At 35.7% G+C, this 25,556-nt stretch overlaps 2 protein-coding genes across 4 annotated transcripts in view; both read left to right on the plus strand.

The window, feature by feature from the left end:
* Positions 1–21: 21 nt before the first annotated feature.
* lhb (luteinizing hormone subunit beta) lies at positions 22–1,698 on the plus strand. 2 transcript variants are annotated; one of them, XM_058796602.1, is made up of 4 exons: positions 22–82; positions 977–1,042; positions 1,148–1,334; positions 1,459–1,698. In XM_058796602.1, the coding sequence occupies exons 2-4, from the start codon at positions 1,026–1,028 to the stop codon at positions 1,696–1,698; spliced, it is 444 nt and encodes a 147-aa protein (XP_058652585.1). In that variant the 5' UTR covers positions 22–82; positions 977–1,025. The 2 variants fall into 2 exon arrangements, with proteins under 2 accessions (XP_058652585.1, XP_058652584.1); XM_058796601.1 differs by lacking the exon at positions 22–82 and having other exon boundaries at positions 621–1,042.
* A 6,794-nt stretch (positions 1,699–8,492) lies between these two features.
* The window catches only part of plpp4 (phospholipid phosphatase 4), a 212,664-nt gene continuing 195,600 nt past the window's right edge, over positions 8,493–25,556 (plus strand). For both annotated transcript variants that reach the window (XM_058796424.1, XM_058796425.1), the window contains exon 1: positions 8,493–8,874. In XM_058796424.1, the coding sequence (XP_058652407.1) occupies positions 8,786–8,874 (89 nt within the window). In that variant the 5' untranslated portion in view covers positions 8,493–8,785. The remainder of the gene's footprint in view (positions 8,875–25,556) is intronic.

A 25,556-nucleotide genomic window follows, 5' to 3' on the forward strand; every position in this document is an offset into this window, starting at 1 on the left:
TAGATATGAATAAGTTAAGCATTTTTTTTATGGCATATTTGTCATGGTACTAAAATGATATGGTCAAAGGTTTTGATTCTGGGTAAATGCATGCTTCATCCGTTTTAAATGTTGTCAAGAGTCAGTTTATAGCAGTGCTATTTTAGTGGATTAATATTATAGTGAACTAAAACTAAAACTGAAACTAAGACGAAATAAATAAAAAATAAAATAAACGTTAACTGATACAATATTAATAATAACAATTATTATTATTATTGTTATTATTGTTAATTATTATTAGCAGTAGTAGTAGTAGTATAGCCTATACTATATTTCAGCATTTCAGCTAGTTGCAAAGGCAACAATTGTCATTTTAAAGTTAACAATGTACTAAAATAACTACAACTAAAACTGAAATAAAATTATATTATTTATATATTATTTATTATTATATTTATATATATATGTGTGTGTGTGTGTAATTAAAAGTATTATATACTATATATTTACACTATAATAGTGTCTCAATGATAGTAAAATGACACTGTTTTATAGGAGTCATGAGGAGTTTTTCCCTAATCTTTGGAGATAATACTACAGAACTGAGGGAACACAATATCACCTTGTTAAAGGCTGCTATATGATGTTAAATGAAGTAGTGTTTCAGTGTTCACTGCCTTGCAAACACTCGCAGTGAAACCTGAGAGCGTTAGACCTTGATTATTTCCTGACGCTGTACCTGTGTTTAACACAGAGGCCATGGAGTCTACTTTCATTTCATGCAGATGACTTTAGATTAGATAATCTACTGTATATAATATATGTGCACCGAACGAACAGCAGGTGTCTTTTATCTGTTCATTCTGACCTGATGAATTTAGAGAGCTGTTACGGGAGAATGGAAACACATAATCCTCTTGAGATCAGTGTGATTAATTTAAGGTCAGATTTTAGTTTAATTGTTGATTTCACTGCACTATATAAATCTACCCAGATGCCGTGTGACTGAACACACAGAGCCACTTTTAACAGCCTGCTGAGCAATGGGGACACCTGTCAAGTAAGTCTAATAAATATTTAATGCAGTAACATTGTTCACAGTTTTTTTTTTTTTTTTTACGGCTTCCCGGTAAATTAAATTGCTCTCCTTCCTCTCCCTCGACAGGATTTTAGTGGTCCGAAACAACACACTCCTTCTCTTATTCTCTGTAGTTGTGCTACTAGCTGTTGCTCAAAGCTCTTTTCTTCCACCCTGTGAGCCAGTTAATGAGACTGTAGCTGTGGAAAAGGAGGGCTGTCCAAAATGTCTGGTGTTTCAGACCACCATCTGCAGCGGTCACTGCCTGACAAAGGTGTCTTTATTTTTTACCTGTTCATTTGCATGGAAACATTTTTCATCCACATTAATTTGAATTCATATTAATATACAAGCATCATTATTTCCAGTAGTGACAGTGTACTATCTTACATTTCTAGGAGCCTGTATACAAGAGCCCGTTTTCCACTGTCTACCAACATGTCTGCACTTACCGGGACGTGCGCTACGAGACCGTCCGCCTGCCAGACTGTCCTCCAGGGGTGGACCCTCATATCACCTACCCGGTGGCTCTCAGCTGCGACTGCAGCCTGTGCACCATGGACACGTCTGACTGTACGATTGAAAGCCTGCAGCCTGACTTTTGCATGACTCAGAGAGAGGATTTCCTTGTCTACTAGCCCCTTTTAGCCACAAGACTACTGTCCTGTGTTTAGTGCATCAAACCAAAGTGTACACAGACTGACACTCTCAATTGGATAAATGTTGTGTAGATGTATATCAATAAAAAGTACATACTTCTTACTTTCATTTTCTACACTAAAGTCAAACACATTTTTATTGTGGGTAATGTAAATGAGCAGTTGGTGTGGATATTGAGTTGAAGCTAAATGGTTGTAAGTAATCATAAGCCAATGAACAGAAAGAAAAAAGACAAGAGTTTAATTGATACAAATGTACAAATGCCAAATGAAAATCATTTGAACTATACATATTCAGAGAAGCTTGTTAATTAAATTGCAAAACCTTGATTATGGTTTTCATCCATCACCATGATGAATTAAAATAACACTTTTTGAAATATAAAATAAAACACAAAATAAATCAAATTAAAAACATACAAGCAGGCAAAAGTTATTGTTTTCCTCTGAAGGCCATTCAGAAAAGAACATACATTCTGACTTAATAAAATCATTTGCAAGCAACTTATGACACCAATATCATACTGTAGTAATGTAAGGTAAATGAATCAAACATTAGATCTTGTAGTGATTTTTCAAAGTTCAAAGTATGTGAGACAAGATGGAGCATGAGAGACTAGTGGACTGCTGCGATTATGTTTTCTAGCCAAAAGATGGCAGGAAAGATCAATACGGAGAAAATAAGTAGAAAAATTTGCCACATCACACTGATTATGTTGTTAGATAGTTAATTGGTTTCCCTTGAGGAAATATTACATTCTTCCATAAAATCTTAATACAGTAATTATGTTAATTTAATAACGATGGCGTGACAATACGTTAAAAGCTTTGGTAGCATTTTTTCCATGAGCAAGTGGCACACAATGGCTCGGTTTCAAAACGTGCGGAGCTTTCTTCTAAAGAGTGACTGATTTGGATCTCTTATGTACGAATAGCACTCCTCATGTGTTTGGTGTTGGTGTGATATAAAAACACACAGCATAAACAAATACAAGTAAAATAAAAAAAATAGGTGAAATAGCAAGGATTAAATTAAACCAAACAATTGTTATTGATAAACTTGGTTCTGAGTTAGATATTGGATATAAGAAAGTGTCTTTTTGCCTCTGAGGTTTTGTCTCTAAGTTTTGGAATAGAGCCCATTTGACTTGCAGCCAGAATGTTTTTGAAAATGATTTTCTATGATTAATAAGAATCACTCTGCACTGCTGTTATGTAGCTGGCAGGCCTGTCAGACTTTCATAGGAAGCTGTGCTTTACATATATAAGAATGAAAAGAACTGCAGCGTTATCAAGCTGACCTTTATAGAAGATTATAATGTACTGACAGTGAATGTACTACCTGTTAATTACGCCTGTGGTCCCATTATTTCTTTACAAATGTGCTTTTAATGAATCATTTTGGGAATATGGGAAATTAGTTTAATATTTTAACAAATGCTCTCTGTATTATTCACTAATCATTACTCAGGGGCAGAACCTTTATTATTCCATTTCTGTCCGTCTCAGAAAGAAATTCTTCCTGCAGACTGCAGATCTGCATTTCCTTTTCCCAACACATGCTTGCACAAAACAATATCCCATGAGCCAATACCATCTTTGAATTTCTCTGAAGCATTAACTTTTACTTCAATATCCACATACAAGCCTGCTGCTTTCCCGGAGTCATAAATAATTTCTAAACTTGATTTAAAGGAGTTCAGCATCTTCATGTCATTTTATCCCTGTATTATTTACAGTATTTTTCGAAACTCAAAATGAGACGTCAGAATGTCTGTGCTCAGGAAAAACAAGGACAGTGGATAGCATTAGATGCCAAATGTCTAATGTGCGCACCAGATTTGATGCCATGTTACTTGTGTGTCACGTGACTGATTGAGTTGTGACACGTTTAACAAACATGGCCACAGACGAGATCTGAGCTCTATGGTGCAATGAAGTTATCAGTGAGTAAAAACTCAAACTGTCTTGCGCACAAAGAGACTTCAGAAGACTTAGCAATTATACTTTTTTACCTTTAGCTTGGCAAAATAAATAACTTCCCTTGTATGGATAACAGAAGTTTATCGCCTACATGTTTACATACACATTTTTTTTTTTTTTTTTTTTATATTTTGGTTAAACAATGTTATAAAGTACAACTTTTGGTAACACTTTATAATAACTGCATGCTGTGAATCATTAGGTAAGCATTAGTCAGTTAATCCTTTATAAAGCATTGTCCCAACATTAATAGTCATTAGTAAGCAGTTTATAAATACAGCTATAAATGCCTTGTTCTTGATTTATAAGCATATATATTACAATTTAAAGGCTCAGTTGTCTTCCTAACAGAAAAAATAAACAAACAAAACACAGAGGGATACAGAACTCAGAAATATTTATTTCAAGATGCAAAAAATTAAACTGTACAACTGTTTACAACAAAAAAAATATTTTTATTTTCTATGGCATTGCAGAGGTGTAAATGCTTTACAAGGCATAAATAGTCCTCAATTTAGATGAACTCACAAAAATAGATAACTGACAACTACACTTTAGAATAGGGAACACTTATTCACTATTAACTACAACTTTTCCCTCAATAAATTCTTAATTTGACTGCTTATTAATAGTTAGTAAGGTAGTTGTTAAGTTTAGGTATTGGGCAGGATTAGAGATGTAGAATAAGGTCATGTAGAATAAGGCATTAATATGTGCTTAATTACTACTAATAAATGGCTAATATTGTAGTAATATGCATGCTAATAAGCAACTAGTCAAGAGACCCTAAAATAAAGTGTTACCCTTGTTTCATATGTCTAAATAATAAGATTTATACATTTAAATAGTTTATTAATCATTTACTTACACTTTCTAAATGATCTTATGAACCACTGACAACTCCTAAATAACTGGTTTGTAAATAATTTAGAAATGATAAATTGATTGTTAATAAGGTATTAAAATACAATTATTAATCTGTTTGGGACAATGCTTTATAAAGGATGAATTGACTATTTACTAATGCTTAACTAATGATTCATAGTGTGAAGTTATTATAAAGTGTTACCCAACTTTTATACAGTTGTTTGCAATTCTTTAACACTCTCTGTAGAGAAAGTGTCTGTTTTGAGGGTTCTCAGCACATGGGACATCCTTTGTGGATGGCTTCAAATGGGAGGCTATTTCTAGGACTCTAAGTAAAGCCAATGAATGAATTCATCTGCAGATACAGCGTGGGTGAAAGCGAGCTAATCTGAGGTGAGTAGGTGTCTGAGCTGGAAGAGGGATGTTCAGGAACTAACGCTTCAAGCATGTGTGAATATTTTATATTTCACATAGATAGCTTTTCAGCTGGGAATATCCAGACAGCAGAATGTGCCATAAGTGCATGGTCTATATATAAAATTCATGAACGATATAACAGATATTATGGCTGCTACAATCAACATTATGTTAGAAATGCAAACAAGGCTTAGCTTTTTCAAAGGCAAATCCATTCTTTCCAGTACTTTTTTGGCCATATGCATCTGAACAAGGATTTATTTGGATGTTGTTGAAAGCAAACAATTTAAAAATAACATAACATTTACATTAAGCCACAAACACACTCTAGACAAGCAGACAAACTCAAATGCTTGGCCAACACATTGCATCTGAGGTCCTTTTGAGCATACTGAGCATGCTTTCTTACATTTCTGTGGTCATAAAAACCTTCAAATGTTTGCACCATTTGTACCACATGCAGCATGTGTCTGCTTTATGAAACTGGTTATGCTTTGCATTGCAAAAGTCAAAAATTGTGGTCCAACACAGCAATGACACAATCAAGCTTTTGCAGTATGTGTGTTCAAATACTTGTGTAAGGTGTGTTTTGAGCCTACTGTAAAAGACAACCCTAGTAAACCCTGGTAAATTAACAGTTCTACCACAATTGATATTGCCAACATATCATTTTTTATTTTATTTTTTTAGCTTGGTGTACTAACCCAAAGTAACATTGAGAAAGAAACAGAATGAGGGATAAAGCAATGCTTTTCTTAGATGCTTTTCAATGCTTGGTTAGACGGTTAGGCAACAGATTAATGACTGGTGAACTAGACAAAATATTTACTAGACTATAACCTGTAAAGGTGATTGATCACAAAAACCTGTTCTCTTAGCATTGTGATTTTTTTAAAGTATTACTAATAATATTGTCTTAATGTGTCATTTTCATCTTTTACCGTAGCTAAATTGCAGATATCCTCTAAAGTGTATTTTTTCTTACACTTTAATTTGTTTTGCGCCAAGTGTTGACTCATTTCTTATTAGTGAGGCTCTAAAAAACAGGTAGATAATGAGAGATTCCACATTCAATTTTAAAGGTGACAGAAAATGGGCTCAGGAGAGTGAAATGTGAGAATCTGGGGGAGTAAAAAGCAGTGGAACTGACATTAGCCTTCACCAATTAAACATGAGGATACAAAATTATGCATGAACCTGATAAACGATCACATTCTAACGTGTATTTTGCCACCACTGAAACTCCTTTGATGGAATCTTTGCAATAAAATGTCCCTGAGAAGTTCTTTGTCTTTTGTGGCGAAGCAGGAAGGAGACAGGCAGTCTGTTTTAACATCGCGTAAAATATTCATGAGGTTGTATGAAGTGGGAACAAAGCTGTGCTGTTGCCTGCAGGTTTAGTTCTCAGATCTGCTGGGCTTCTCCATCATTGTCTCCATGCAGTAGTTCCTGTACTTTCTTCTTTCACTAATAGGCAACATGAAGAAATGCACAGGGATGTGTGCTCTCTGCCTGCATCTGTTACAGTGCTCTATGGCCATTAGGAGCAACGGAAAACAGCAAGCACGACTGATTTAAAAATGGTGTTAATATGGGGTTTTTGGTTACAATACATAAGGCAGTGAAATAGATCAATCGCCTCCACTTCTCTCTCTACACCCAGCAACCGTCACAGCGCAATTAAAAGTGCTTTACAAAACAATTCCTTGTACAGTACAGGTTGTTAATACACGGTAAATATGTTAATGCAATGAAACATGAATCCTGTAGCAAAGTATAATACCTATTGGGAGTTGCACTTTATTTAAGGTGTCCTTGTTACAGTATTTATACAATGAATTACAGAGTAATACTAATTAGCAATATTTAGGCTACTTATTTTTAGCCAATGGCCAGACCTGACAGGCATATGCCCCCAATATGATGAATAGGTTTTGGATAATGACTGGTGAGCTTGATTGACATCTGTGTTAGGCAATTAGCAAGGCTGTCCCAGACATTTCGCGCCTGTGATTTGGTGTGTGTTCACCCATCCAGACAGTTGTACTTTTGCAACTGTGTATAAGAAAATCTGCCATTTGAGCAGAAAGCGACGTTAAGCAAAATTCTATGAAATACTACTTTATTTTACACAGTTAATTCTGTAGTCTCATGCCATCCAGTCTAGACCAAGGGAAGGTATAAGCCTTGGAAGAGGCCACACATTTTTATTTTTTCATGATCACTTTCGTGATCTCCAAATAAACACAGAACCCATTATCCGACAGCAGCAGTACCGAGCACTTTACTTTTGCTGTAGATTAATAAAATTAAATACACACATTTTACAATTAAAGTTACATTTAAAATTAATGAACCAGTAATTTATGTAATTAAATTATGAGTCTGTTATGTAATTAGCATAGTGAATTATCATTATAAAAAGATCGCTACCTGTTATTTCATAACCTGTACAGTGTAAGACCGCAGAACTCTGAAAACAGAGCAAAACACATGCATACCATTTTGCCCAGAACAAACCAAAATAATAAACAATTTGTTTTCATTATTATTATTATTATATTAATTGTTGTTTTATTGATTTTTGGTACCTAGAAAATTTTTGTAATTTTGTTATGTGAGATCACAAGAAAACAGGAAAGAAAAATAAATGAATAATGCATGTTCTTAGGGCTTCCATATCTTCACACACAAATCATGTCCAGGGGTGGGATTTGCTGTACTGTGGATGTGTTATAGGGATTCTGCTTCGATAAAAAACAAGGAACAAAAGATTGAAATGGCCTGAATATTGAGTCCCTTATAGCTTGATTTTGGCTATGAGGATAAGTAGTGTAGTGAAGAGCCCTAAGTAAAAGTGCCCACTCAATTTTACCCATTCCCAACCAAAAATTAAACTCATTAATATTTACTACTTACTGTAGGGGTTATGGCTAATTGCTACAGTAATTTACTGTCATTACTACTTACACTGCTTACCACCGTTACTACTATTTATTTATTTATTTTGCACATATTGGTAGCCTAAATTATATTGTAATATGTGTTTCTAACCAGTCTAATCATTTTTTTTTCTGATGAAAAATAAGAGTTCTGCTTTTTATTTTGTGAGTATGAATGCAAACTTTAATGCAAAATTTGATGCAGTGTATACATTAGCCCTTGATACTGTTATGCATTACTTTGAAAGGATAAATATGGAGCACTGAGAATTAATTTCAGAACATTTATAATCACAGATATGGTAATACTTTAGCTGCAAGCTATTGCCATCTGAAATCGTTACTACAGAATGGTATTGCCACAGATCCTATGGTACACTAACAGTCCAGAGACTCAAATGCAAAATATTTGAAGATCCAAAGGAGTGAAACAAAAACTCATTATCTGGCCGCATAGCCATGATAATGCAAATCTTAAGGAGAGAGAGAGAGAGAGAGAGAGAGAGAGAGAGAGCGCACACTTCATCTCAGACACTTTCATCAGAGACCATCACCTGGCTTAGATGCTGTTGTCTGGTTCGGTCCAGCTCCCAGACGCGTCCGCGTTCACTACATTCTTATTCTGCATATTCAAAAGGAACAAGGAACAAAACTCGCGTACTGTACATATTACAACTGTAGTGCAACAAGGGGCATTTCAGCGGTACCGGGTATTTTCCAAATGAACACAAAGCGACAGAGAGCTGTAGCTGCCAGACGCCAAAGTGTTGCGTATTTAGGACAATAGTGGACTACCACCGACTTCTCTGGTTTCTGCTTTTGGTTTCTTTCAGTCAAAATTCGATTGTGTGAACAAGATGAAGATGTCTCCCCCAGACCGAAGGAAATACGTGCGTGATCTGGCGCTGGAGATTGCCATAAGAGTGCTGCTCTTCGGAGTTTTTGTGTAAGTAGGCTACCTGCATTCGCCAGACATGCATTTATATGCGTGCACATTATAATGCAATGTCATATGCAAGATGTGCAATATATAGTGAAAAAATATATGAGGCGGTAGTGGAAGCGTGGCTTAAATAACCAAGACACCCATCCAATTAAACTGGTGTAATTGTAAATAAATAATAATATTAAAAATGCTTGTAAATACAGCAGCATAATTATTTTTGGGACTTTTCTTTACGTAGGCTATACCCGATTGATCGGGTGTTTCAAAGTTTTGATAGTTTATCAAATGTAGATCTTGAATAACCAAGGCGATGAAGAGATAAAAGAGGGTGACACTTTACTTGCAGATTGTATATACTTTAATGGATTTTTAAAGCATTCTTAATTCATTGATAATACTTTACAATGCACCTTATAAGCTTTGTAAAATTATTGTAAATAATTATACCGCTTATTTATTAATAATGTAGTTAAAAAAGAAAATGGGAAGTGTTTTAACATAGATAACAATTATTTATAAATATGAAACCATCTAAAGGATTACAATTTATATTATAAGATTATGAAATCATTATAATGCCCACATACAGGCTTCAAGTAAGTGTTACCAAGGAGATTTCTTGAAATGCACAGTACAAAGGCAATCACCAACATAACCTGCAGAAAGATGAGAAATTCTGTCTATAGCAAGAGACAGCCTTGTGCTTTGTGTGCAAACAGGTTGTTGGGGTTCTTAATTCAAGGATTTCTGATAGGAAATACATAAGCAACCTTTATTATTATTTTTACTAAGGCTGTGTTACTTATAGCAGGAGCTGATGTCCTATTATAATGACCTACTGTTATAACATGTTGGCAATAATGAAATGAGACGGTTTGGGTGAGGTTTTTACGAAATAACGCCTGAGACTTGCTGTAGTTTCATTAATCTTTTGGTAAATGGCCTCTGCCATGCTAAATCATTTTCAGTCCCTAGAACAGTACTGCCTGCTCACAGAAATATAATCAGCTGCGCTTTTCAGTTTTTTTCCATGGTTTGATTGAAATAGCTGCAGATAAATGTTCAGATAAACCCAAGCAATGCATGAATCCTCCTGGAATTTATTGTAATGTTGCAATTCGAAGAGGAAAATTTGGATGTGCATGAATGTGTCTGTGCTGTAGTCACAGGGGGAATAAATGTGATGTCTTAGACTAGAGGAAATCTGGCCTTCGGTCATCCTTATTTGTACAGTAAGGACTGGGAAGTTAATTCTGTCTTGAATAAAGAAACATTACACAGAAATACAACATATTACCTAGAAAGATCAGAAAATAATGAACAGCCTGGCTGCCTGATGTTGATGATGATTGCCAATAGTGTTTACTAAAGCAAACATCACTATTACTACTCATGACTCATCCTGCAACATTTGTGTTATAGGCATGAATGACACCTTAAGGATTTAAAAAAAAAAGGAAAAACCAAAGTCATTTCCAGAAAACCACGTGACTCCAGCCAGTTAGCAACCACCTAGCAACATAACACCTACTAGCAACTGCAAAGCAATACCCTGATAACCACTCACAACACTAGCTTTGTGGCAAGTGCCACTCTTATTTTCTTTAAGTTATTACTGTGGTGTATTGATATTCAGCTTTGATTGTGGCATTCGTCATGTGTAACCCAACATAGTAAACGGTAGCACATTTGTACAATATCTGTTCTCTTTTCTGCTTTTCTGGCATTTGATTATTTTGTACCTGCCAGGTGTTGTCTGCTGCAACAGGAATCCAATGAAACTCATTGTCTTTACAATATGAGTCCATGACTAGAAAAGCTGGCTTCCAAGCACAACATCTGCTGCCCGTCAGCAATTCCATGACCTGGCCCAGATTTGATGTGCCCTGAGATATCAGCCGTCAGGAGACGGCATGCCTTCTGAATGCTGATATCGAGATATAATGTCTATAGTGAATTTTTTTCTAAATTTATTTTATTATTTATTTATATATTTATTTATTTATTGAAGACCAAGGAAGCATATTAAAGCATACATTTAAAGGAATAGTTCACCCCAAAATTACAACCTCATGTCATTTCAAACCTGTAATGACTTTTTTTTCTTTCTTTTGGAATACAAATCAAGATATTAACAAAAATTAATCTGCTTATTATTATTATTATTATTCACCACCACACAATGATGGCATTGTTTTAGACACTACTGTGTCTGTGTTTAACTGTATGAACAAAACAGTTTGTCAAAACATTTGTCAAAATAGATAATCTTATTGTTGTTATAATAATAATAATAACAATTGTTATTATTATTATTATTATTTCTAAGCAGAAAGAAGGTCATACAGGATTGTAACAACATACGGGGAAATGAGAATGTGTAAATTATTAAAGGATGACAGGATTAATAATGATGATGCAAAATTTCACTATACACAGTAAAAAAAACAAAAAACAAAAAAAAAAACATAAAACATTTCTGTAAGTCTGAATGAGTATATTTAGGTTGGTTAAGTAATGCTAAATAATATTTTTTGACTTGAACCAGGTAATTTGGATGTTACAAATTTAGGTTACCACTTTTTCAGTATACCATTATAATTATGTACATGAGTACTAAACATAATTTGAGAAACTTCAATAGAGAGCATCTCTGACACTATATGTTTCATGATCCTGGAATTGATCATGATCCTATTTATTACTGATTCTGCTATAATTGACCTAATATTGAATATTTAGACATAAAATCATTCCCCATAAGCTAAGGTTGATGTAGAAAACCATTATTCCACTGGTTGTTCTGGCTAACAGGGCAGTGGGAAACAAGCTAGAATCTGTTCCAGCAGCCTTGCAAATGAAACACTGGAATAAAGCAATCTGGAACACGCAGATGAAAGCAGACCTGATGGTTTGCTTGTCTGAGCTTAACCTGGTTGCAAATGTGTCTACAGTATGTCCTCTGCCTCTCTGGGCCAGAAACTCACACTTTATCAACACAGAACTTAGTTGTAATGTCTCTCCCCTTACAGACCTGAGTCTTTTGAAAGGGTACATTTATCCTTTTCTGATGAGGAGGAGATTGCAGCCAGGGGTGTTGTGATTATCTATTGGCATCAGAGGTATTGCCACAGTGTGGCCCAGCCTTCTTTCCCCATGTGAAACTCATTTGTATACTAATCTAAAGCTTGCCACTAGAACAGTGTCTTCAAGGTTTCACCTGCGCATTGTTCAATTCTCAAACAACCACCAGAATGCCTCTGAAAGCAGGTATAAATAAACCAACCTGGTCTCATGGCATAAACGTACCTGGGGGCACTTTTTAGCGAGACTGTTTTTACGCTAAAACGGGTTCAATACGAAAACCTTGGCACATTTTTATTACGTTGATATAGGTACGTACTGCTGTGTTTTTATTACGTTGCTTCAGGTACGTATTGCGGCTAAAAATTAATGCTCTATCGTGTTGGAAATATGCCCTACACCAAACCCAACCCTAAACCTACCCGATAGTGTTGACAAATGCAAAACTGATATAAAAATGCATTTCTTGATGCAACCATGCTATTTGAACTTCCTTATATGCAGATTTGAATTGTTTTGTCAAACCATAGTTACACAGGATTTGAACCATTTGGATCCCATGAGTGCTGCATCCAGAGTTCCCAAGTCATTTTATGGCGGTCCCAACCTAAACCTTAGGAATGAGTTTCATAATGGGTGAAGGGCATTTAGTTCCTTAGAAGACCAATGTAAAGTCCTGACCTTTCCAGTGCTACTAGGGGTCTTCTCTTCTTGCCCTTCTTGTCCACCAAAATCTTTTGGCAAACCTTTCTCCACTATGAGAGTCAGAACGGGGCTCCGAAACGCCGTATAATATGCTTTTCACTATACATGTCCTATTAACTGACCATTTCAAATAATACACAATACAATATGCAGCATTCTTTTATTAAAAAATTATCTTATTTAATCTTAATGTTAAATCATGAGACCAAGCTGAGGTGCCTTGCCAAATTTGTAGCCAAACAAGCTCAATTTTGCAAGACCATTTACCTACTATGCCCACAGTATACACTTGCCCTTTGCTGAACTTTGTATTATGTTTTTGTTCGCTCAAGTAGAGTTGCTAATTGAGAAAAAGTGGTTTCCATTTTTAGGAAATGACATTTGGTTCCATTAACAGAATTGAATAATGGATCTGCAAGAATATGCCAGTGTACACATCATCCATTTAGGACAGCATATTCTGGACACTGCTTCTCTCAGTGTAATCAATCTGACATTGTTCTGCCACTTTCTGTTTTTTTAGATAATCAATGTGATTCCACAGGGTGTCCAAACTTTTGTTGCATCGCACGCCTGTATCGCATGATTGACTAGCCATGGGTTAACAATCTGTCACTTTGGAGAGACACCTTTTGCTTCATCCATTTTTTTCTAACAGCTTTCACACTGTTTTTCAAGTCAGTGTTTGTTTCTTTAATTGATGACATTTGCATCTGAATACCTAAATCATCCACTCTGCTTACCCAGGGACACTGGTTTTGGTAAGAAGTGCAAAGTAAATGCGTTGAAATAAATTCTGTTCATTAGTGGGCTTAATGAGTCATGCAACTATATGCTGCCATCTTGCTTGCCAGAACCGTGTGATTAATATTTGAGTTATTGCAATAATAATGTATTGTTCAGAGTGTTTGGAACTAGTGTTGGGTCCAAGTCCATCTTGTCAAGTCTGAGCCAAGTCCAAGTCCTTAACCAAGTGAGTTTAAGTGAGAGTCTTGTTATCTCAATTTTATGTCGTTAATTATTATTTTTTTATCTTTCATGTTAGACATAACATGGATTCGACTGTACTGAGTCCAAAATATCCAAGTCTGTGTCGAGTTTGAATACAAGTCCACCCAAGAGCATCTGAGTCCGAGTTTGAAGTACCTCAACTCTTGGAACTAAGCTAGATCTTAACCATTAACCTTAAACATTTTAAAATATGTATTACTAATCAACAGCTATTATATTCACTATTGTTGTATATATTTTTATTGTATACATATCAGTCAAACCTTTTAGCTTTTTTTTTTTTTTTAATTTCTGGATTCACAAGATATGCAATAAGCCATGATCTGTTCTTGCAGGGTAGCCAGTCTGTTTCTCATTTTCTAGCTCCCTATTCTTTTTTTAAACGATCCTTAAATTAATTTATAGTGTATAAAAATCTAACTTGGCATTGGTTAAAGAGCAAATGAGATATAAACAGGATTTGTTTTCTCTCAGGCTTTCCCAAAATTGAATCTCAACAAGAGACAGTTTCATGCTCCAAGACAAATGTGAAAGGTAGCATTTACATTGTCACTAGGGGTATACACAGGAAATAGAGAGAAATTAATGACTCTGTCAGGACAACATTTGCTATTTAATTAAATAATTATTAAACCCCACACCATGAGACTGTGATTTTGCTTTTAAAACAGTGATAGTAAAAGAGCTTTTAGTAGTAATAGTACTTTAAATAGAATCCATGTTGTCACCAGTTTGCATGAAATTTCACGAAAAGGCTTCAGTTGGGCTCTGGTCCTCCAGGACTAGAGTTGAAGAACACTGTATGCTGTAGGCTTTAGTTTACATCACATCCAAATCCTCATTTGCTACTTGCTGCTTCTAGTTGCATACTGTAAAACTTAAATATATGGCCATGTAAAATTTGAAATACTGTACTTTTATTTTGTCAATTATTATTGTACGTCGGGACATACCTCTCTCTCTCTCTCTCTCTCTCTCTCTCTCTCTCTCTCTCTCTCTCTCTCTCTCTCTCTCTCTCTCTCTCTCTCTCTCTCTCTCTCTCTCTCTCTCTCTCTCTCTCTCTCTCTCTCTCTCTCTCTCTCTCTCTCTCTCTCTCTCTCTCTCTCTCTCTCTCTCTCTCTCTCTCTCTCTCTCTCTCTCTCTCTCTCTCGGGGAAGTCGTGGCCTAATGGTTAGAGAGATGGACTCGTAACCCAAAGGTCTGGCAGTAATTGTAGGTGGGGGGAGTGAATGTCCAGTGCTCTCTCCACCCTCAATACCACGACTAAGGTACCCTTAAGCAAGGAACTGAATTGAACTCCCAACTGCTGCCCACTGCTCTGGGTGGGTGTGTGTGCACTTAGGATGGGTTAAATGCAGAGCACAAATTCCAAGTATGGGTAACCATACTTGGCCACATGTCACGTCACTTTTTTTTTTTAACATGGTCTCAAAGCGAATAAGACAAGATTAAAAGCCATAAAAGTCCATTTTGATTTCATGGCGTCTTTTACCACAGAGAGAGTTCTCTTTTGAGTGGTTTTGCATGACTGGCTACGCTCAGTGTCCAGCCTCGGTGCTAAAGCCTTGGTGGTTGAGTAGGTGTTTCATCACATCTAAAAGCGTCACTGTCGCTATGTTTATTCTCCATTCTAATGTTTAAGATAATATATGCCATTTGACCTGTTGGGTAAGAGAGTATGGTAAAGTCCACTATTACAAACTTCGAATAGGAGCTTGTTGAGAGGCTGTTCGGGTTGGACACATTGTACAATATTTTTTCCATCACAGCAATAATTAACAGTGAACCAGGAGAAAAGGGTTATCAGTGAGGATCTCAGTAAAAGCTACACTACAGAGCAGGAGACCAGTCTTCTTCACAAAGCTGCTGTTCTTTTGAGCTGAATTTTTAAGAAGTCTTTTTTTTCTTCACATCACAAAAAGGTATTTTAGATTTGACTAATGTTAAGAAATTGTTTCGTTGCACACAGTTTTGCACACGTTGCAAAGTGGCACACAGGATGACATTAGGGCCAATAAATGACAGAATTAATATTTTGGGGTGAACTAATCCTTTAATACACAATCATTCTGCTCCCAAAAGGAGTACTTTGACCAAAAATCTGCTTGTGATGCTAAAGATCCAGTTAGTGGATCCATTAGTGGGTTTGTGCCAGAGTTGGTCAAATAGCACAGCTCTCTCTTTCTGAGGACCCCCTCATTTCCAAACTGTCCATTATGCATTCGTGGAACCAGTGTTTTTGCAAGGAGAATGTACCTTTGGCTCATTCATACTGTATTTCTAAAGGGCTATTTTGTTAACAAAACACAATTAGGAATGCATTTTCATTTTTTATTTACAAGGATCAATAAGAAAAAAAAAAAAAAGTATCCACCTTATTTTCCCATAATAGCGGCTGCGGCCATTTGTAAATTGAATGGGTCTGGCTTCTGGTATCATTTGCTTCCAGCTATTTTTAGCTTTACAAAACAGCTTGTTTTGCTGCTTGATATTGCAAACTAGTGTGTCTTACCATATTATTTGAATGTATTATCTTGATTATCAACACATTGGTTTGTAGTGCAAACGGTTTTACAGTTTACTGCACTTTGTTATAGTGGCTAATAAACAGGAAGTCTCACACATTCAAAGAAAACGACTTCCGTGTTGAAAAATAATGTGGATATGAATTAAAAATTGTTTTAGCATAAGGTGTTGCTTCCTGACTTGGAATAAAATCAAACTGAGGTGTCTAAAGATTCATTCATTATAAAGGATATTTTAGTTATAGAGGGGCTCAGTTGCCTGCGGATTATGGGATGCTGCGGTTTTGAGGCATGGTTTTACAGTACGTGTCACTGAAATGAAGTGGAGGTGAGCAGCAGGATTGCATGGGGGATTGTGGGATTGACAGAAGAGCACAGCAAGCAGTGAGAGTGTCACAGATTAGAAGTGCCAGTCAGTCTGTAAAGTGAAGGCAGTGACTTCTCAGAAAATCTCACATTGACATTTTAAAATTTCTAAATGTTTTCCACACCAGTAAACATACTGTATATTGTTATAAATACTTAATCTTAATCTCTTCAGAAATGCAACCCTGTCTGGTATAATCAGAATCAGAATCAGAATGAGCATTATTGCCAGGTTTTCGTGACAGAAGCTTCCACAGTGCAACAGAATGACAGTAACAGAACAAAAACAGATAATAAAAGAGGAATAAAAAATAGAACAAGTAAATAGGGAATAACAGTATACAAATTGACAATTGTATGTACAGGTATATTACAATAGGCAGATTTGTGTGTACAGGTATATTATGTGCAAATTGAAATGTAGACTAAGTATGTGTGTTAGATAAATAAGTGTCTAAATTCAGGGCTAGAATTGAGGTGGGATGCGGGGGTATCCCCGCACAGCAGCCTGGTCAAAAAAATGACAAAAAGCATCCCCTCTGTAAAACCACCATCCCCCCCTTACCATCCCCTTTGGATTATTAATTTTGTGTATTACGTAAAACTTATCATGCACATGAAATGTTAAAATTCTCTACTTAATAATTTACTGTACTGTAACAAGCAGCGCACAAGTGGAAGCAATTTCGTCATTTTTCGCGCAAAATGGTTCAAGCGCAACTTTTGAAATTCTTTTAAAAGAAGAAAATGATTTTTCCGTGATTAGAATTTAAAGACATTCTCCTGACATAATGTATGTGTGACTGTAAGGGACTGAGAGATGACAGGAGAGCTGACATTATCCAACTTTAAGTAAGAAAGAAAATAAAAAAATTTCTTAAGAGTCCAAAAGCAATGTGCGATGAAGCCCATTAGAATACAGTTAGAATGCCCTTATAATTCCAGCAATGAAACAAAAAATACCCATGTATGTAAATGTAAAAAAAACTATAATACAAATGGATTAAACTACTTAATTTAGTGAGTATACCATGATTGACAACATGTGGCTTGATACCTTGCAGCAGACATTTTGTAAAATGCATTTTTCATGAAAATTGTCACTGGTGTTACTGTCACTGGTGTTACCTTCCTCATGGATAACACCAGTGACGATCAGTATATCAGGTCTAATGTATGTCACTGGTGTTACTGTGCTGTGTTACTGTGTTACTGTACTGTTTTTGTCTGTCACATTAAATAAATAAAACATAATCTCCTTATTTCTTGCATTTTCATTATTTTTCTGTAACTCTGACTACGTGCTGAAATTAGTTTTTTAGAAATAATATTTCATTAAAACTTTTAATATTGCTAAAGAAGGTAACACCAGTGACAAAAAAATGATACATGTGGTCTTGAAATAATTGCACAAAAAAGCTAAAAAAAATAATAATTAAGCTGTCATTTATATGTATTCATAAAGTTAAAAGGTAATCTAATAATGTGGTCTAAGTTTAAATGTAAAAAAAATAAAATAAAAATTAAGACATTTTGCCATACCAAAAGTGGTCATTTCTGTAGAATGACCCTGAAAATGTTTCTGAAATGTCTGTGTATTTGGCAAATATTGCATTTTATTCACTTCTTCTGTGATAGAGTATGCAAACACTGCATGAGCGTCACTAAGGCAGTGGCGCCTCCAGGATTTTTTTTTTTATAGGGGCCAGTATAAAATGTTAGGGTGGCACAATACAAAAAAGTGTTGCATGCCTAAATCTAATGGCAGACAATAATTTTTGGTGTTACCATTCATTCTGGGAGCATATAAAGTTCAGTAGGCTATTACTATACAGAGAAAAATATAAAAATTCTGTATGGAGCAAAATAGAAAAAAACTCGCTCTGCAATTCAACTGCAAGTACCCTCATATTTATTTGGAGTGCAAATTCATTTCAAATGAGAGTAAAAGTAAACAAGAAGCATAGATGTTTCACCCATCACTTCATCAAAACAATTGGTACACTGACTGTTGCAGTAAATGAAGCCCTAAATGTTCTCAGACCTTACAGACCTTTTGCTGAAGAAGGTGGATGTTGACTGCTTTCCAATTCATTTTGATTATTTATCATAAACCCTAAATTTTTGTGGAAATATGCTGTCAGTGCTTAATTTAAATATTTTCTGTTTCTGTTGTCAGACATAAATTAATAAAATACTACTCGTCTGTCTGGGTAACAAAAACTGTTCTACATATGTGACTTTATTTGACTTTAAGAGCCAAAGATAGTGCATTAAATGTTACCCAAATCTGCAATCATTTACAGATCAACTGATGGAGTAACAGGGCTCTACGCTTACTTTTCTTTTTAGGAGCACGGTCAAAAATTTAGGAGCACCTTCTAATCAATAATTAAAAATTCTGATAAAAAATTAACCTTCCCATTACGAGGTGATATTTGACTCCTTAAAGTGATTTACAGGGAATTTTGTTTTTACCTTTGTAATGGCATTTTTCTAACTGTCATCTTTTATTTATCAATTCAAAAATTTTTAAGCTTTTTAACATTTCTAATTAAAACAACAGAATAAAAAGTAGAATAAGAATAAGTTATCAATCAAATGAAATCAGTATTTAAGGAATAAATTTGTACTACAGAGGTGGCACAGAAGAACACACAAGTAGCTTGTAGGTGTATTTTCAAATGTTCAATGAGGCTGAGAGTGCAATTAAATTCATAAATTCATGTTGAGGTTAATGTTTTAAATATACATTTTTGAATATAGAAATATTAAATTATTTAAATACACTTTAAAAATTAAACTAAAACTGCCAGCAGGTGGCGGCATGTCACTGATTTTATCACTGAATCATTCATTTATTTGATTCGTTTGAACGGCTGATTCATTCAGGAACAAAGTACATGACTGTCTTTATTGACACTAGATTCGTTTAAAAACGCAGCTCATGCATAAACAAAACACCACTGTGTTTGAATGGAGATGCGCAGTGGCTCAGCTGTTACTTTGTTCGGAAACTATTTTCGTTGACGAAACAGAGCAAAATAAGGCAATACTGTTGTAGTCAGAAAATACAAGTCACTTAAATTAATATTAACTTCTTGTTTAACGAACTGTTGTATTAAATCAATCACATTTGCAAACTCCCTTAATAATCATTAAAAGCTGTCACTCATCTTAGTTTGCGATCTCACAAAACTCTATTATAATCAGCTCCTTACACTGCACAGTGAATCTCTAATTTACAGTCTGTCTTCGCGTTGTTTGTTATAATGAGTCTGTAAGTGATTGGCTACATTACTCAACGCAGCCAAACACGTTGTGAGTATGTTAGAAACCTTTGAAGCTCCTTCAGCGCAAACTCAAATATGCTGATTGGGTCAGTCGCATGTTTCTCCTAAATATTTTTTTCATAGTTGCACGTAGTAGCCTAGTTTTCAGTCTCAAATGCAACTGAAATGATCGCACTGTAGAGCCCTGAGTAATATTAATCTAATAAAAACTTAAAGTGTTCGATATGTGAGCAACAGCAACATATCAGTTCCTAATTAATGCCTTAGTGATGCCTAATCTATAGTCAAGTCAAGTCACCTTTATTTATATAGCGCTTTTACAATACAGATTGTGTCAAAGCACTTAACAGTATCAAATTGGAGGATAGAGTGTCAGTAATGTATAATGATAAGATTAAACACTCAATTTTCAGTTAAAGGCATTTCATTATTGAATTCAGAGATGTCATTGTCTAGCTCAGTTTAGTTTAAATAGTATCTGTGCAATCAAATCGGCGATAATCGCTAGAAATTAAGTGTCCCCAACTGAGCAAGCCAGAGGCGACAGCGGCAAGAACCAAAACTCCTCTGAGACATAATGGAGAAAAACCTTGGGAGAAACCAGGCTCAGTCGGGGCCAGTTCTCCTCTGACCAGACGAAACCCGCAGTTCAAAAGTTTCTATTTCTATTTTAATTTTGTTGCAATTTCTAACAATAGTAGTATTATGTAGTTAGGTATTTTATTATATTTTAGTTATTTTAATATAATATAGCCAAACAGTATTGTATTATGTGAGTTTGACAGAATAAACTAAGTTTTATATAACATACGAAAACTAAGTTTTACTTGTAAGTTTCCTCTCCCGCGTTGATTGCTTCTCTCGAACTTGAACAGACCGTGTGCTGCAGTATGCTTCGATAGTTCGGCTGTGTGAGTGCGCGAAGTCTCTCGCTGCAACGCAGGTAAAGAGGGGGAGGGGTTGAGAGGGAATTCTACGGTACACATAATACAAGTTTATTATATTTATTTTTAATGTAGTGTTTCATCAATGTCCGTGTTAATTTATATAAAAAAGTATTATTCTAAAAAAACTCCACTCTTTCTGTTTGGGGGGGCCAATGGGGTGGCCAGTGTCATTTTAGGGGTGGCCGTGGCCCCCCCTTGGAGGCGCCACTGCACTAAGGGGAACAGAAAGTGTCCGGCTTGACGTGTCCATTTTCAACTCCGCCCCCGACTGCAAGCGGCTACTCTCGTTGATCGCAGTCTGTAGCCGTGCTTCAAGTTGAACGCACCTATTTATTAAAACAGGGAATTGCTGCCACCTACTGGTGGTTTTATTGTCATATTTATTAATCCATGACGGACCTAAACCAGCCAAGGTGCCAGCACAAAAACACATTCAGCAAAATATTGTTTCATTATCAATATTGACCAAAATCCTCTACTTCAGGTCCCAGAGGGAAAAAAAAAAAAACCTTAATAAACAATAGTTCATTTAATAAGGCAATTTTTAAATTAAATAGAAACCTTTTTAAAAATGAGACCAGTTTTGTAATCATTGTGTAATATTAGCCACAAGAAACCCCACCCCACCACACCACACCATCCCCCCTGATATTTTTATTTTATTTTTCTTGCAATTCGACCACTGTGTATAAATAGTGTGTGTTCCACAATTATTGTCAGGTGTTCATGAGATGGATTGCCTGAGGGAAGAAACTGTTCCTGTGCTGGTCGTTCTGGTGCTCAGAGCTCTGTAGCGTCGACCAGACGGCAACAGTTCAAAGAGCGAGTGTGCTGGATGTGAGGGGTCTAGAGTGATTTTACCAGCCCTCTTGCTCACTCTGGATGAGTACAGTTCTTGGAGAGTGGGAGGGTTGTACCAATGATTCGCTTAGCAGTCCGGACTACCCTCTGTAGTCTTCTGAGGTCAGATTTGGTAGCTGAGCTGAACCAGACAGATATTGAAGTGCAGAGGACAGATTCAATGATGGTGGAGTAGAACTGTTTCAGCAGCTCCTGTGGCAGGTTGAACTTCCTCAGCCGGCGAAGGAAGTACAACCTCTGCTGGGCCTTTTTAACAGTGGACTCAATGTGAGTGTCCCACTTCAGGTCCTGGGAGATGGTGGTGCCCAGGAACCTGAATGACTCCACTGTCGTTACGGTGCTGTTCATGATGGTGAGTGGGGGGAGAGCAGGGGGGTTTCTCCTGAAGTCCACGATCATCTCCACTGTATTGAGCATATTGATCTCCAGGTTGTTAAGACTGCACTAGACAGCCAGCTCTTTAACCTCCTCCTGTCTGTAAGCAGACTCATCACCGTCCTGAATGAGGCGGATCAGTGTCATCTGCAAACTTCAGGAGCTTGACAGAGGGGTCTTTAGATGTGCAGTCGTTGGTGTAGAGGGAGAAGTGAATAGTAATAATAATTATTTATTTCTTGCAAACATGCAGCTTCACACTTCACATTAACTGATGACTAGAGTCTTGGTGATTTCTTGTGGATTATTGTAATGTTTTTATCAGCTGCTCGGACTCTCACAGCACCCATTCACTGCAGATGAGCCACTGGTGAGCAAGTGATGTAATGCTAAATTTCTCCAAATCCATTACTTATCACAGCACCTTTAATAAAATGTATCTGTGGAAGATGTAAATAAAAATTCTGAGGTTTCTCTTTTAAATATAAAGAATGTTTGCCTAGTTTTGATAAGATGTTGATAACATTCTGAAAAAGAAGGAGAGAATAAGACTGCACCAAAACTGAAAAAGACATTAAAAGCTTTATACAGTTGGTATGCTCCTTGTTGCAAAGGCTGTTCTAAAATATTGATATTGCTTATTTTGATCAAATTTTAAGACAGCATTTGTTAGGCATAAAGTTACTCATAAAGTTGGACATATGTGTGTTCCAAATTGGCTTTTGCGATGGGAAGAAAGTGGTGACTAAGAACCTATTGTACTCTGTCAATGTCACTTTTCAGGATGAAGGTTAAAGTAAGATTGGAGTGGAATTGAATCAAGTTATCCTCCATCTGATATGAGACCACATGTGATGAAGAGGGCAATTATGTTGTCACAATCAAGGGGTGTTCACACCAGAAACAGAGGAAAAGTTTGATCAGACTCTAAAGTAGAGCTGTAACCCTACTGGCAAAGAGAAAATCACCTTAAACTGTGGAGCCATTTACACGACACCATTTTCAATTAAACATGTAAAACTTTATACGAGTTATGGCCATTCATCCACACGACAGCAGCAGTTTTGGGGCCTGAAAACACAATTTTTTTAAATTGGGTTTCAATGTGCAAGTTTTTGAAAATAATACAGTTTTTCACTCTGTGCAAACTACAAATTCATGAATTTGTAAAAATGGTGATGTCGTGTGCATCCATTCAGTTTATAGGTATGTGCGTACCACAAACTACTGGCCTGGCATGCATAATACAGCGTTTTAGTCATTTTTGCAGAAATGGGGATTGTTTTGACAGCGGTGTTTGTCTGCACTTGAAACGTTTCAAAATACAAACTTCTTAGTTTTTAGTACATTGTTGTTGTATAAATGTACTCTATAAAACCAGAATGCTAAATAGCTCTTACCCAAGGTCACACAGGATTTAAAATTTTTTGGGGCAGGATTAGGATAAATATAATAGTTATTTGCAAAAAAAAAATTATAATTTTGAATGACTATTGATGGAGAAAGATGATTTTTAGCCCGCAGGTTGTGTAGTTACAATGTTATGATTTATAATAAAAGCTGAAATGTTAGATGAATAAATAAATAACTTTCAATTTTGATTCCATGGTGACTTTAAGCCATTTGATGCACAAGGTCACTTTTTGTAGTGTCTGTCTCATTTAAAAAAACAACAACCATGGCATTACATTCCAAACTAATTACACCTCACAAGGAATAACAGTTTTATCAACTTTATAATGGCTGTTTTTCAGAAATGCAAATATGACCTCCGGTGGGTGCAGACATTGAAATCACAGCTTTTGTATGTCTCCGTTGTTCAGATCATTCACACATGATTCCGATTATCAGCTCATTAGGAGAGAGCTCCATGAACTGAAAAGTATGTTTCAGATAAAATACATAAAATGTGGTCCCCAGAGCCAGGATTGAAAACCACTGAAGTTCCTTGTTTAAAATACAACAGCAGTTTTTTGGCCACCCGTATGGTTAGAGTCTTCATATTATGTGTGTACAATATTTTATACAATCTTTTTTTTTTTTTTTTTCATATTTTAAGTGTGCACAAAAACATTTTCTTTTGCATATGTTGAATAATGCATTAAGTTCTGCTCCAAAAAGGCTGACAGAGTCTTCACCGTCGTAAAAAGTTTGGTTTGTGTGAATGCTGAAATCATCATGTTTGACTTCGCTGTCAGAATTTAAAATTTGCATTGCAACATGTCTGAATGTTACTGCTACAGTTAAAACACGTCATGGCATAATCGTGAAGATTAGACACTCTTGTCTTAGGGTCATGGAGAGCAGTGCTAAAAACGATGCTGAATGTACAAAAAATTATTGCAACTAATCATATGTTTTCAGGATCGCAAAAAAAATGAAATAAACAAATTGTCCAAATCAAGTTTAGCAGTATTTTGGTGAAAACTCACTTGGTAATATTACTAATAGTAATATAGTACTTTTTGTTCCATTTGTTATTCTTGTAAGTCACACTTCTGCTGTTGTTTATACACTTAAAAAATGACCTGCTTTGCTACTTACTGCCATGGGATACATAAAGGAGAAAGCAATGACTCAAGCACAGAAGCTTAATTTACAAGTGCTTCATTTACAAAAAGAGCAAACAAAAGAAGGCACAGGAGCCAAAAAGAAAATGGTCATGGAAATTGGGACATATAATATTTTACTGTAATTTTCTTAACAATAATCTATATAGTGTTAACAGCATTGTCAAACCAAAAAACATATGTGACATTGACATACTTTTCATAGAGCTGGTGAGGAAGAACCAGAAGGACCAATGTTTGTGACAACTTCATAGGGTATTTTATTTAGACATTGTGTTACGTCCCTTAAGTTTTTTAAATCATTTGGGCTAGCGGGGAAAATGGGAAAATGTGTGTGTGCATATATACAAGGACGTTGGCAGGCAGATAAAAGAGAAGGACTTGCAAACTTTACTCAGAATGTTTATTGTTCTAGGTGTATAGTGCTCAATGAAAGGTGAATAGATAGTTTTTACAGCATTTACAAATGAACAAGGGAGACAACATAACAATGACAAAACAAAAAAGGTGGGAAGGGGGAGCAAGAGAGGTGGCAAATAAAATAAATAAATAAAACAAAACACAGCTATAGTTGCTATTTTTAATAATCTAAGCTAACTACAAAATAAAAATATAGAAAGAAAAAAAATCTCCCTAACTAAATTACTCTAACCAAATGAATTTAAAAAAACATATGGGGGTGGCACTCTCTCCTAACCTAGTGTGTCTAATACAGCGAAATTTTCCTATGCATTGTACAATGTATATCGTGCAACAAACTTATCTGCTCAAGCCTTTCCAACCTTACATACAACGTGAGGTCTGGTGAAAACAGTACATTTAACTGTACACTGTACAAACACTGTATTAACAAAGGACATTTTTACAAGTATTCAACACAGTATAAAAGTAAAATCTCTAATAGTAATCACAGAACAATGAAGAATGACAGGCTGGTGGACCAAT

The sequence above is a fragment of the Onychostoma macrolepis genome, chromosome 13 (assembly GCF_012432095.1).
Source record: "Onychostoma macrolepis isolate SWU-2019 chromosome 13, ASM1243209v1, whole genome shotgun sequence".
Lineage (NCBI taxonomy): Eukaryota > Metazoa > Chordata > Actinopteri > Cypriniformes > Cyprinidae > Onychostoma > Onychostoma macrolepis.